General features: G+C 47.0%; 1 protein-coding gene across 8 annotated transcripts in view; it reads left to right on the plus strand.

The window, feature by feature from the left end:
* Nucleotides 1-1451: 1451 nt before the first annotated feature.
* The window catches only part of BCL11B (BCL11 transcription factor B), a 169779-nt gene continuing 156252 nt past the window's right edge, over nucleotides 1452-14978 (plus strand). The window contains exon 1 of one of the 8 annotated variants that reach the window (XM_082216978.1): nucleotides 1452-3376. In XM_082216978.1, the coding sequence (XP_082073104.1) occupies nucleotides 3319-3376 (58 nt within the window). In that variant the 5' untranslated portion in view covers nucleotides 1452-3318. Of the gene's footprint in view, nucleotides 3377-3426; nucleotides 3476-3863; nucleotides 3991-14978 lie in introns of those variants that run through there. The other 7 variants (XM_082216977.1, XM_082216983.1, XM_082216982.1 and 4 more) reach the window with 7 other exon arrangements.

The following is a 14978-nucleotide window of genomic DNA, read 5'->3' on the forward strand; positions in this document are numbered from 1 at the left end:
TAGAGGAAGTGGTGAATCCGGGCAAGGACACTATGTGGGAAGTGTGGTGGTGGTGATGGGGAGTTAATCTTCAATGGCAGAGTACTAGAGTACTAGTACTGCTTGGAGTACTAAAGGTCCCAGGCTCACTCCCTAGCCTCTCCAGATATGTTTGGGAGAGACCCTTGCCTGATCCTTTGGCGCGCTGCTGCCAGTCAGTGCAGACAACACGAAGCGAGGTGGACCCATGGTCTGACGCAGTCGTAGGCAGCTTCCTATGTTCCAGTAATGGGAAGAGGAAAGTTAACCACAGGAAGAGGGCCTTTAATGCAATCTCTACCCTCCCACCAAACGTGTTTGAATTCTCCCATGCTACACTTAGTAATTCAGATTGCAACTTCTTGCATATGGGTGTGTGTGTGTGTGTGTCAGAAGTGACAAAACCGACGGGCGCAATTACTCCATAGCGGGGTCTGCTAGTGAACTGGACCCTTTCAGGGCGCAAATCCATTTTCCAATGGCTCTCTCGCTTGCTGGGCTCACGCGCGCTCGGCGTTTCGAAACGAGCCAATGAAAAAGCGTGTGATCCCCGAAGCCCACGTCTCCAGGATCCCTCGCAGAGGATGCTGGGTGCTCTTTCGGATCGTGGCGGCTTGTGGGGCACCTGCGCGCAGGCCTCCTGAAGGCGATCTTACTATTGGAGCCGACGGTTCCGAACTGGGTCTGTCTAGTACAAAGTCATAAACTCAAGCACCACTTAATGTGGACGAAGCGAGCCTTCTAAAGGCATTTTAACCACCCTTCTGTGGATCAGGGTGGTTAAAAGTGTGGCAAAGACCACTTACCGGTTCCCTCTTCCTCGCCCTTTCATGTTTACGGTCAGAACCAAAGAGTCAAAATGCGCCAGCCATGACGCGTGTGGAAACAAGCAGTGATGGTTATTCTGCGTTATTTGATCAGAATTAGGGGACAGCAACCTTGCTCGTTGTGTTTGTGCGGGCATGCAGGGTAGTTATAAACTTTGGGACCCCCAAACTGGAGGAGCACTAGTGCATCCAGAGTGATCCGGCACGGAAAGCAATTCAATGCAAAGCTAAATCTCAGAGGTCACTGGGGAACCCCGCATTTCAAAAAGAAACTTGCAGGAGAAGCCGCGTAAAAACGCACCTGCCTTGCGTTTTAATAACCACCGCTGCGTAGGAATGTATTGGGGAGGCGCGTGGAGGTCCACCGTGACTTATTTACCGATTTGCCCGGTTTTGGCTTCCTTCCGGTCAATGCTGAGTTTGCAGCGAGCCCGGGGATTTCACAGGGACCCTTTCCCTCGCGAAGTGGGTAGAGAGAGGGGGGACGACGAGAGAGGGAGCGAGGAAGAGGAGAGTGTGCGCGTCTTTGTGGCTCCCTCTGCAATCGCAATTCAGATTGAGAGGAGGGGGGGGGCGAGAGAGAAATATCTCTTCCCCCACGCAGATATTTGTGTTATTGTAAAAACTGTTGGAAATGCGAAGGTGTTTGGAGCGGAGTCGGGCTGCTGCTGCTGCCGCTGCCGCCGCCGCCTGCTTGGCTGCCTGCGCGCAGGGGAAGAGGAGAGCGGGCGAGACAGCTCCTTAGTTGAAAGGGGGGCAGCGAAGGGATCTCCGCGAAGCAAAGATCCGAGCCGCCTGGGAGATCTCGGAGCAGGTGGATCGAGCGAGAGCAGGATGGATTCCGCGCCCTTCCCGGGGGGCGCCCACCTCAACCCCCTCCCGCCTGGCTCGCCGGGTCGAGCCCACCGCTCTCACCGCCCACTCTTTTTCTGCCTTTCCGGCGCCAGCCTGCTGAGCTTCACCAGCCCCCTTACCTACTCGCCCCCCCGCCAGCGCTTCCCCCGGGAGACGGCCGTCCCTTTTGGGCTTCTTGCCAAGGGGCGGAGGAGGGGGGAGGCGGCTGCCCGGGCCCTGATCTGCCCCCTCCCGCCACCTAACACCCCCCAGACCTTCCCTGCGTCTCATCCTAAACCTGATCGGCGATGGTTTGGGAGAAAGGGACTCTCGGTCCCTCTTTTTTTCTCCTGATTGCTCCTCTTTTCTCCCCCTTCCCCGGCTAAATTCTGCTTAATTTCATTTCGGCTGCGTGCTCCGCAGACGTAGCCCTGGCTAAGCAGTCGGAGCCGCGTGTGTGCTGGGAGTCTGTTTGAGGGTGGCTTTTCCCCCCTCTCCCTCTCTCTCTCCTTCCTCCTCTTTTCCTTCTTCTCCCCCTTCTTCTTGTTCTCTTGCAGGGTACAATGTTAAAAAGCCACCGCTAGTCGCCCCCAGTGCTCCTACTCTCTAGGTCTTTTTTGTCTCTAGTGCAGATTAAACGTCACGTCCGCACTTGAACTTGAATTTTATCCCATTGTACGGAGGCAGACCCAGCCATAGAGAGACAGAGCGCTCCCAGGGAACCAGGACTCCGCCATCTTCACATTGCAATATATCTCCTTAGTAATAGCCAGCACTAACCCAGAAGCACTGGGGGGCTTCCTTCCTAGCAAGACCCTGTGCCAAGCGAGGGGAGGAGGGGGGGTGAAGCCAGTGGCAAAGTGGTGCGAGCAAAGCAAAGCAAAAAAATTAATATTATACAACAACAAAAAACCAACCCAGTGGCACTTGAACTGGCAAAGAGGAGACACAGTTTGGGCTACCCCCTTTTTCTTTTCTTTTTTTTGAAAAAAGAGACAAGAAAGCGAGAGAGAAAGAATTCTAATTAACCCAGCAAGGGTAATTTTTTTCCTGCATTTTTCTCTGCGTGTGGGGAAATTCCAATTTTTCTACTTTTGTGCGAGCGTGTGTGTATGTAATCCATTTTTTTTTCTTTTTTAAAAAGATTCCTCCTGGTGGAAGAAGTGCACTTTGCTTCTCTTCCCCCCCCCTTCTGCTCTCTTGTTTTTCTTTTTCTCCCCCCCCAAGCACTCTGGAAAAATAAAAAAAAAGAAGTGTCAGCGCTTGGTGAGGGGGGGTGGGAAACCCTCCTTCTCTCCTGAAGTTCAAGAAAAGACCTGGAAGCGGTGAAAAGGAAAAAAAAACCAACCAAACAAAACAGTTGTCTTGCGAAAACAAAAACCAAGGCTTCCCCACTCTTCCGATGATGATTTTTTAATTGAAGGAAGAATCTCATCTTGAGTGCTCCAAAGGGGGGGTGGAACTGTTCCCTCCTCTTTTTTTTTTTTTTTTTTTTTTAAGAAGAAAAGTACCAAGAAGAAAATAGAAGACCGGGAGGAAGAAGAAGATCGCTCCCCACCACCACCACCGCCACCTCCAACCCGATCCCCCCCTACCCAAGTCCAGCTCTCCGGGCGATGACCGTGTAAATGCCAGGGCAATGTCCCGTCGCAAGCAGGGGAACCCGCAGCACTTATCACAAAGGGAAATTATCACGCGTAAGTTGCAACTCTTTCAAAGGAGCCGGATCGGAAAGGAAAGTGGTGTTTCTATGTGTGTGTGTGTTGGGAGAAGGAGAGCAGTGATGGGAAGTTGGGGTGCGTTTGTGCGCGTGGTGTGTGAAGCTGACCAGGAAAGATTGGAGAAGGGGTGTGTTGTGCGTAAAGTGAAGGGTCTTGGAGAGTTTGCAAAGAATTGGCGCGGGGGGGACGACGGTGGCTGACGGGGAGAGGGGAGTCGAGGAGGGAGAGAAGCGGGGGGCCGGCAGGATAGGTGTTCTGGAAAGTAAAGTTTGCAGGGTAACGGAGGAGGCCGCGAAGCCGGCTGAGAGCGGCAGAGGCGAGCTGGGGACGGCGGGGAAGACGGCCGGGTGGGGGATCCGCAGCAGGGACTTTCAGAAGAGAGGCTGGGTTGGAAAGGCTGGTCCAAAGTTGGCGAGCACGCGAGAGCAGCAGCGGCGGCAGCCGGGAAGAGGAAGGTGGCTGGAGTCGGGGCTGGAGCGGGGGGAGCCTTAATGGGAACCACATGCAAGGGACGCCTGGCAGGCCGGCGATGGAGCGGCGAGGCCGGTCTGGGGAGCCGGGAGAGGCGGAGGCGGCGCGCGGAAGGCGAGGTTGGGTGTGTGTGTGTGTTGGGGGGAGATCTAGCGACGGGGGTCTGCATCTCGCCCCATCGTCATCCGTTAGGGAAGCCCGGCTTGGTACCGGAGACATAACAGGACCGGGCGTTGGGGAAGGGGCCGAGAGAAACGACAGTGTACAGGTAGACCGGCAGGCGGGCGAGAGCCATTTGCTCGACTCCCCCCTGGGCAAGGTCCGGCTGCCCTGCCCAAAGCGCAAGGTAGCTTTTGTATGCATTTATGCATGTGCTAACCTTGCTGCAAAATGGTGTGTGTGTGTTTTTTTTTGGGGGGGGGGGAGAGACAGACAGGTGTGTTACGGTGGGAGGGAAGGGGTACATTTTGTGTGCACGTTGCAAAGTAAAGTAGCACCATATATATATATTTTGCAAAGTGAAGCGCGCGCACAGTTTGCAAAGCGGCGAAGGAGTCCTGCAAAAAGGCGCGCCACTTTTGCAAAAGAGCGAGGTGGTAGGATCTCATCGTAGTAGCAAAAAAGCAGCCCAAGGCAGCAGTGTGTTGAGGGCTGGAAGCGCGAGGAGCGATCTAGAACTAGATGTCCCTTTCCCAGGAGCCGCGGGTGGTGTAGGTGTTGTGTATGGTGGTGGTGGTGGAATCCAGGCCCAGAGTTGCCTGTATAGGAGTCCAGATCCAGGGTGGGTGGTGTCAGTCTTCCTTAGTAGCAGCTTCGCTTTGCAAATATCTCCTGCCCTGCTAATCATGAAGGACAAAAACAAAGCACCCAAACTCTGCTCCTCTTTATTTCGCTTCTGCCCATTCCGCTATTTCCAACACTGAAATGCAGTGGAAACCCAACACACCTAAAGGTTGCGCCTTGAAGGTTTGCAGGCAGCAGGGATGTGCATTTTGCTCTCCTGACCTGGATGATCAATAATAATAATTTATTTTATTTTGGAGGCTAGTATCAGAATTAAAAAATAAGAATAATGCAAGGGAAGGAAATCGGCCTCTGTTCCCGTTAATGGGGTGGTGGGGGTGGCGCGGAGGGAGGGAGGAAAAAAGGAGAAAAATCACAGCCCCAAACATAACGCCAAAAAGAACAGCTCCCTTTGCACGCTTGGCTTTTGCAAAGCAGCCGTTGCGCGTGTGGAGCCGGGCGAGCGGAGAAGGGGGGGGGCGCGCAGTATGAGAGAGAGAGGGGGAGAGAAAGAAGCAAGAGGGAAGGGGGCCGAGCCGGAGAGGATGTTGGGGGGGGGGCGCAGAGAGAGAATAATAGAATATGTATGTTATATTTCTTAAAAATTTAAATAAATAAATATATATATATAGCCCGGCGTCTCCCCTCCCCCTTGAAAGCCTAAGACTAGCAGCCATCTGCCAGTAGCATTTGGTGACAGCGCTCTCTCCTCTCTCTCTTTCCTCTCCTTTGTTACAGCTGATAAAAATTGTTGTTTGTAACAATACATCGGAATTATATCGATTGGCGAATGCAGCCGTTCGACCTTGGACGGTGCTTGGCTTGCGAATTTTATTTTTCCCCTCTCCCCACTTTTATTTTCTTCTTCTTCTTTTCCTTCCTCTCCTCTCCTCTCCCCCCCTCAAAAAAACCAACCCTTTCTTGCCACCCCCTCTAAAAAAACAACAAAAAAAGCATTTATTAACCAGCTGCAACAGCACGAATGAAGATGCGTTGGTTGATTTTGAACACTGTTTTCAACCGGGGAGTTTGACGGTGCTTGCCGAACCATGGGGGGGGGGGGAGAGAGTGAATTTTCTTTTCTTCTACTTTTTAATTTTCCCGAAATAACACGCCAAACCTGTCACACCTTTCGACCAAACTGTATTTTTCCTCTTTCTTTTCCCCCATTAAGAAAACCTAGCCGGATTGTAACATTGGGGAGTTGTTGATCCACCCTCCTTTTTATTTTTTTAAAAAACCAACAAGATCCAGATTATTTCATGTAACTCTATTCCCCCCCCCCTGTAGTTTGCATGGGGGACTTTGCTTGTTTGAGATTGTGTGTATGTGTAATGTATGTGAGCCAGAAAAAGGTAAGGCAGACAGTATTGTGTGGAGATAATGGGAAAAGGAAAGAGGCATGTTTGCAAATGTTCCAAATTTTAATTGGTGTGAGGTTAGTCAGGTGGGATTCTTCCTGATTTCCAGCTCTTTCCCACCAACTCCCCCACTGTGATTTTTTTTTTTTGGGGGGGGGAAGTATATGTAATTTGGAATTGGGTACCAGGTGGGTGTTAAGTATAATGGAAGGATACCTTTAAACATCTGTCTGCACAGTGTGGAGAAAAACCATAGCCAGGTCTTTTTCTCTGTTCCCCTATTCATCCTCCCATCTGGAAAGGACTTAACAACAGGACTGTCTGAGGTCTCTTAAACTAAGGTTAAGACAAAAGGGAAGAAGATAGATGGGCATAAATCGTGTGTATTTGGTGTGCCTAGATGTGCAATGGGCAGCCCAGGTGGGGTGGGGGCAGGAATCAGGAAAAAGCAACTGGATGTTTGAGCTAGAGAGACAGAGGTGGTTTCACCGTGAAAGTGGCTGGACCAGTTTCTGCGAAACAGTTATACATTATTAAAAGGGGAGCCTGTTTGGAAGAGAGAAGTTTGACAAGAAGGGCCAAATAAAGAAAGAATTAACTTAGCACGGCAACTCCCCTCCGCACATACATGCAAATATACCTGCACCTCTTTTTGCTGAAGGAATCTGGAGTCAGATTCTGAGGTCCGCAGCTGTTTGATGGAGCAGCTTGTCAAGGAAATGGCATTGCATTTGAGGGTATAGTGCTAAGTGGAGGAGCAGGCTGGCAAATGGGTTTAATTCTAACCCTCTTCATTGGAGTTTATTAGATTTTAGTCCCTGTGGGGTGTTGAAAGAAAAACTGCTATCCTGAATGGCAAACAAGTAGAAAGTGAGCGTGAGAAAGGTGGGTGGGTTGGGGGAATATTTACAGCCTGGTCCTATTCATATTTACTCAGAAGAAAGCACTGCTGAGCACATTGGGGTTTAGTCTTGAGTAGGTAAGCATAGGATTTGCAGCCGGAAGGGTACAATCCAGATTCATTTCAGATCAGGCAAGGGTTTTGTTATTATATACAATAACTGACTTTATTGCCATAGTATGGTATTTTTGCAATTCTGAGAGAGGCTCCTATCATTCCCGAGACTTAAGTTCCCCACCCCAAATATATCTCAATACCCTGTTTTTGACAGAGGGATAGCTGATGGAATGAGCAAATTGGGGTACGTCTCCAGTGATGGTTGGCTGTGAAAAATACAGCAAAGTTGTATAATACAAAAATGACATCTCTTATGTAAAAATCCCGACAAGAGATGTTCTAGGACTGTTCTGAATGACAGATGATAATGTTGGCCGGACATCTGCGACAGGTTTTAACTGCTTCAACAGTGAGATGTGAGCACTAGTTATGAATTTTAGGAATGGGAGGAATTGTTGAAAGGGAGTCTTAAGTCACCTTCTGCCAGCAAAATGACCTTCATTATTAAAAAATATATATGGTTGAACCCTCCTGAAGAAAGTTCTTGTGGTGTGGAGGTGGCTGAAAGGAGAAAAACATAAAATAATCCCTGTACAATTTAAAATTATTATTTTTTTTAAAAAAAATCAGATTTGAAGTCCCTGGTCAGCAAGTTATTTGCTTCCTGATTTGACCCTGTCTGTTTGCATTGTGTCCCTATAGCTAAGAGAAAACACCGTTTATTTATTTATTCCATTATTATCCTGTTTTCCTTTTGTGGAATAATTCCTGTCGTTCAAAGATGAGCAAGAAAACTAACAGACACAGCAAAGAAAACGGCACATAGATGTAACTTAACAGAATTAGCCAGGAAGGAAATGGCAGGGATGCTTGGATTTTTTGGGGCGTACCTGTAGGGCTGTAACACATGCATGTTGTTAGCAGGTGTTGCGAGCTTGAGTTATTGAAAATACTGTGTTCTCCATTAGCTGCGTCTGAGCTGCACATTGTTAGCTTGCACATGTTACATTAAACTTAAAAACTTCAGAATTCAAAAGGATAGGCTCTTCTCTCGTTTTGGATACTTCCAAACATTCTGTCCACTCTTCCCATGCTGCCTTTGAGTTGTTTGATAAGAAACAGCTTTGTGAATGGATGATGGAATAAGAAACAGATTTGCTTTTCATTGGAAGGCAAACACAGAGGAGGCTATTTTGTCAAGCTTATTGAAGCATTTTAGTAAGCATGGCTGAAGATCTTTTTCCTCCCCAACGTTCCTTATTAGCAAGGCTTGCATTGGAGTGAATGTCTGTGTCCTTATTTAGCATCAAATTTATTGTGCCGTGTGTGTGTGTGTGTGTGTGTGTGTGTGTGTGTTGAACAAAAGACAGTCCTCTACTACCCAGAACACAAATGATGATCTGAATGATTGTGGTCCAGGTGGGGAAGAGGCCAAAAGATGCCACTGGTTCCCGTTGGCACCTATTCTGCCTCCTTTATCAGAGCTCAGTGTGCCTGGAGCTTGATCTATTGGTTTAGCACATCGAGCGCAAGGCTTTTCTTTTCACTTTACATTTCCTGTCTAGATCGCCCTGCACACTCTTGTTTGTTGATACAAAGTACTTTCCAAAATAAACTTTGCTAGCTTTTCAGCTGAATTGCAAGTCACATTTGTGGCTGGTTGGCGCTCAGTGGCTTGCCTCGACGGCTAGGGGGCGCTCATAGCCTGTCTTTTGGAGAAATTTGGGTTTCCCAGCACCCGTGGAGGAGGCGAGGAAATGTAAAAAGGCACAAGTGAGCCGGTTCCCATTGCTGCAAAATGTTTTAGGTGTAAAGTTGTGGTATTGATTTTCATGCCGAGATCTATATGGTACAAGATGAGAAAGATTACAAGTTAGATAAATCTATTTTCTAAGCAAATTATGACTGATTAAGCAGCTCCAGCAAGATAGATGTCTTTTAATTAAAATTAGTTTTTAACGGTGTCTTTCACTGTCAACTCCTCATCTTTTCGCCTTCCCAGTTTTTGAGTTGTTTGACTAGCCGAGAGCAAAGGGGAGGCTTCTGCAGAAGTATTAAAATGCGCATGCATGCTGTGATTAAATCTTATGGGTACGTTTAGGTGTTGCGCACACACTTGAGCCTCAAGACATTATTATAGTGGGACTGATAAATATGAGTATCGTGAATGGGATTGATAAAGGGCCGGTTGAACGAAATCTTTGAGGAAATCCGGCAAAGAAGCTATGCATTCAAAAGGGGGAGGCAATGTGTACTAGTTCAGACGGATCATGCCTCTCCTCTGTGAATGAATGCGTGTGTGCACAAATTCAACAGGAGACTAGTTAACATAATAATACATATGCATATAGTTCATAATATTGAATGCCTAATGGAACCAGATGCTTCAAAGACCCGTGTAGCAGCGCAGGGTATTCTTGCAAAAATCGGTATCACACATAGCATGCGTTTTCCTGCCACATGCAAAAGCGTTTCAGTGTGCAGCGAGAGATCCGAATAGTTATGAACGTTTATGTAATAAAGGTTATGTGCAGCTGTTACGTTGTGTACAGCTGTGAAGGGACATAGCCTTTGGCCAATGCCTGATTTTATTTGTGGCTCTGAAGGTTAGAAAATCCACCTGAGCAAGTTGCCGTACTTTTAATTCCTCTGCCTCTCTTGGAACAACGACGTAGGTATTTTCCACGCAGAAAGAAAGAGAAGCCCACCTGGAATGTACAAAAGTTTTCTCTCTCGTTTGGTGTGTGTAGAAATGCGCGCGCTTGCTCCCCTTTTGAGTGTTCCCCCCAGCTTGCACACACACCTTGCTTACATAAACGTCATTGGGACGCTTCCTTGTCAAATGTATACGCAGCTTAGTGGGTTATAAAGAGGGAGAAATCTGGGAATGCCAGGAGTGAATGCTTGCGAAGAAGTTTGCCAGGTTGTGGCATTGTTCCCTGTTCCGCAGATTTCTTTCTCGTGTTAGGACACAGTCTGTGGGTAGACGTTCTTCTCTGCTGACAGAGGAGAGGGCTTCATTTGAACTTGAAAGAGAAATAAATTGGGTCAGACAAAAGAGTAGGGCTGTCACCCACTATAGGAAAAGCCTTCACTCTGAACTAGACGGAGGTGATTGGGGGGGAGGGGAGAATGAGGTTGCAATGAATCTGAAGGTTCCTCCCTTCATTTAGGGTTTTCTGTTTGTTGGAAGCATAGAGACAGCGGGCAGCTGATTTTTACTAACCTGGAAAACGAAGTGATCAGGAAGCTCCCCCTTTCCCCTCACCTTTTATTGTAAAATAAACAAAATAGCCCCCTCCAACTTTGCCAGTAACAACTTGCTTCACTCCCAGAACTTTAAAACTTTTCGCATTTTTGAAATGCTAAGAATCAAGGCCAGCAGTTCTTAATCAAAGAACTTAATCTGACATTTGGCACAATTTAAAGCATCTCTTATGAAGATGGTTGCTGTCTTCAAACTGCTTTCTTTTGCTGAAATAATATTCCAACTCATCGTTTGCTTGTTGCTCATTAAATCCCAATGAAGTTGAAGAGACGAATAAAGTTGGGTTGGGGGCAGAAATACATGGCCACCTTGCCCTCCATGTTTACTCAGAAGCAAGTTTCATTGCATTCAGGGGTGGCTTACTCTCAGGTACGTTTGCACTGAATTGCAGCCTCGGGGACATTTTGGGGCTGCATGCAGACATACCTTGAAATTTAGCCTTGCTAGAAAAACCACCGTGGAAGCTTATAGTCGTCATAGTGCAGATACAAAGATGAAGAGCTAGGGCTGCTTCCATTCATTTTGACAGGCCTTGTGCGGGGAGAAACCTTGCTGTTCTGCATCCAGTTACGCCTGTCTGGGACTTTGCTGGGACCGAAGCACATGGAACATGGGCGCATGAGAAGTGCGCAGAGATGTCCGCATATATCTTCATAACAAGATGAGGGGAAGCCGGTGTTCGCACAGAGCGGGCATTACTGATAAATGTGCCATGCTCCCAGCGGCTGTTATAGTGACACCTTCCTCCTTCTCTGCTTATTTACTTTCATAAAATGTCCTCATGCAGTCCCTAAGCAATCCCTTTCCACCCTCGGCTATCAGCCTCGGAGGCGGTTGTGTATTCACAGTAAGTTGCCTCTCGACATCAGTTAGATATCCTCCCTGCTCCACCATTCCTTGGGAAAAAAGAGAAGCAAACTGCCAACTAAATCTTTATACAGGGGGTTCTTAAACGGTAGGGAATCCCCTCTCCTTGTTCTTCCCAAGGGATATATATTAACAATGTCTAATGTGCTTTTTTTTTTTTTTTTTTTTTTTTGCAAATACTGTAAATGAAAGAAGCAAACACTTCATGCAATGTACTCATGTACCAGGGAGGGAGACAGAGGAGGTGGGTAGCAACCGTGGTAGTGACATTATAAGAATATAATCATTTTTTAGCAAAAGCGACATAGCGGTTCGCTGTATGGCATTCGTCGTACCTGCCTTAGTCATTTTGTTTTATTCTGTTTTTTACGTTCGCGAGACCTTTGTCTCAGTGCAAATAATAAATTTCCTTTTATGAAGGAGCCAATGATGTGTGCTGCTTGTTGGGGGCAGTGTGTGTTTGCCGTGATGCAGGAGGAATGAATGGGGAGTGATTGTATACAGAAAGTTCCTCCACTTGTGTGTGTGTTTTACGAGCCTGGAATGAACCCACAAAATCCGCTGGGTGTTGGAACACCCTGGCTTCTGTGAATCTTGAAAAATGGCTCAGATTTTGGGTGTGAGCCGTGCAAGGTGATTTACAATCCCCTTGTTGGGAAAGGAACTTGACTCAGGTTTCACTCAGGTTTCAATCCACAGCAGAAATCAAATGCATTGATTTCCCCCCTCATTTGGGAAGTTTTGTTTTGTTTTCTTCATACATTGCTAAGAATCTATAATTCAGGCAGCCTGTTCTAGTATAGCCAAAAGTATAGAAATTCCCTTTGCAGACTTCTCCACTCCTCGTTGAAGTATCTATTTCCTCCCCCCTCTCCTTTTTCTATTTCAGTTTTAACTAAAACAAATCTATTCACGCAGGAACAAAGGGAGCTTTTGTATCACATCATCTCAATCCCTGATTTATCTGTGAAGATTTACCGCTTTCGTGGTCTATACAAGAACCTATGCATTTTAGCCTCCCAATTGCAATAAATCTTTTTTCTTCCTCCCCTTTCTGCACCTCGAGCCACTAGTTTATTTAGCAAAACGTACATCACCTTTTGTTCCATTAACATTGCATGCATGAAGCCTTTGATTTAAATAAGTGCAGAGGTATGTCTTGGGGTAGAAATTTAGGGAAGCAGGATTGGGGGGGGGGGAGAATGGTCATGCTGGACATTCCAGAGGCTGGAAGTGACCACTGCACCATGCCACTTTTAAGTGGCCTTTGCAAAATCACCCGACTTCAGTTCTGCTGCAAGGTTTTTGGTTTGTGCTGAAACATGCTGGGCATATTATTTTTTACCTCCTTTCACTTCGTCCCCTACTCCCCCCGCCTTACAACCACTATGGTTCCCCCCTCCTGTTATTCAGAGCCTTTTGCCCTACATTCCTACATTTCATCTACATTGGTGGGGTTAAACTTTGTTTTCTAAGATAACAGACTTGTTCCGTGAAAGGTGTCTGGCTTGCAGGTTTGCAGAGGAGTGCTGAAACTCAACAGCCGCCCGTGCCATTTGCAGACGTTTCAGTGGGGGAACTCCATGCTCCTCTGCTTTCCACAGTGAGCAGAATCTGGCAACACCTGAAGGCTGGCCAGTCATCTTTACAAAACAATATCAGATAATCGTGTTGGTGGTGTGTACTGAGAGCAGACTCCCTTTTCCTTGGGGCCACGTGCAAATCCAGGAGCGGTTGTCACTTTTCGTGACACAGCTTCAGTGGCAAGCTTAAAGAAGGAAAAAGCCACGGAGGCTGAATTGCCTTTTCCCGTCTCAGGGGTGGCACCGTTTTTTTATTGTCAAATAGTGCATTGGAGGCTCTTGGGTATCAGATTTCTGCCAGTTGCAAGTGTTGTTAATGCAAGATAGAACGCTGAAGTAAAACCAAACGTGCATGTTCTATGTATTCATTATATCCTTACTGCCTTTCAAATTGGGACATAAAAGTTTCCAGCCGTCAAAAGAATGGGTAGCCCACAGATACCTCCGGACGTGGCTGTTTCTGTCTGTGATTAGGCAATTGGCTATTTTATAAGGTTGCTGTGGGCCATTATTTGCAGGCTGATAGGACTTTGTGGAGCTGCCAGGACACCTGCTTCATTCTGTCTATGACCAGCAGAAAGGGCCACAGCTCCGCGGTAGAACACCTGTTTTTGCACGCAGAAGACCCCACATTTAATCCCCGGCATCTGCAGGTAGGGTTGGCAGTCCCCTGTCTGAAACCCTGGAAAACCACTGCCAGTCCGTGTAGACAATACTGATTTAGATGGACCAGTGGTCTCAAGGTATAAGGCATCTTCCTCTGCGATTAATATTCCCGGCCAACCATTTTACTACATTGGAACTGAGTTATGTTTGGTCTGTTTCTCATGTGTGTCAGTCTCTGGGCATCACCTTTCTTTTAGGTTTATTATTTTTTGTGTGGAAATCAATGCAAAACAACAGCAACAACAACAACACACCTTGGCTCCTTAATAATAATAATGATAATAATAATTTATTGAATTTATATACCGCCTGGAGTGTCCAGGGCTGTGCTATTGGTGAAATGTAGACATGAAATCTCTCTAATAATTAAATTTTCAGTTTGAAAAGGATTTGCAGGCTAAATATTGGTACAGGTGGGATGGTTGGGCAGGCAGGCAAAGGTTTTGACCAACTGTTCTTTTAAGCTGCGGCATCTTTAAAACAGTCGCTGAGTGATCCAAGTTACCTTCTCACTTGCAAACTGCATGCGTGTGTGCACGCGTGAAATAAGTGCTGATGGACACACAGCACCATCTAAAAAAGATGGTTTTATGGGTAGCATCTTAAAGGCAAATGTGCTTCCTCCAATGGGCTTCCGAATGTTCTTCACACAACCAATATTCAGAATTCTCCCAGCTGCTGCGCCCAGATCTTGGGAGTGCTGGAAGATCCTCACGGGGGGCAGAAGCGGGGAGACTCTTTGAAGTTAGGATTTCCCTGTAGAGGGGTGCAGCTGGCAAGTGCTGCATGATTCATCAGTTCATCATTACAAAACGCAGTCAGATCTGGTTAATCTGCAGTCTGCTCATCTGGGTTTGTGAAGAGATTTACATGGTAACCAACCTTACAGTACCCATGGCAATTGTAGCACCCGCTAGCACCTCTGCAGATAAATAGCAGCAGCAGCGGCAGCAGCAACAACAACATTACTTCCATAGGCTTCTGGGCTCGAACATCTTTCTGGTGTTGTGCAGAACTTGCATGTAGGCAAGAACCTCGGGAAGCAGCGAGACATTGGCCCCTGATACAATCCACTATTCTTTCCCCTCCTTAAAAAACCCCAACAATAACAAATAATCATCTTTGCTTGCCTACGCTGTGGATTGATAAGATTAGAAAGGGGAGAGAGCGTACAGCCATCTCTTCCAATACCCCCCTCCTTTCATTTACATTTCTGCCACATGAATACAATTTGGATATTTTGAAATGACGCATGACCTCAAAAGGGACCACTTCACATATTGCATTTTAAAAAGATAATAAGAATGTGATGTGCATTCTGTAATGTATGCTCTCGTTGAGGAGCTGGGATTAGCTTACAGCTCCCTCTTGACTGTAGGCTTGGGTGGCAACAACAATATGTGAATCGGTCCTCAGGAGCTCGATTTGATGTCCGCAGCAGTTAAAATCCACGTGGTTTTTCATGTAGCGCTGAGGGTTTCTTTGCTCATGTCCAAATCAAAGCATTAAATCAGCTTTGCCCAGCCAGATAGATGTTGCTGGACTCACCATCCCTGACCATTGGCCGCACTAGCTGAGACTGATGTGTGCTAGGGCTGACTCTTGGACCTAGGCCTTGAGG

Source organism: Podarcis vaucheri (genome assembly GCF_965113315.1).
Source record: "Podarcis vaucheri genome assembly, chromosome: 1".
NCBI classification, from domain to species: Eukaryota; Metazoa; Chordata; class Lepidosauria; order Squamata; family Lacertidae; genus Podarcis; species Podarcis vaucheri.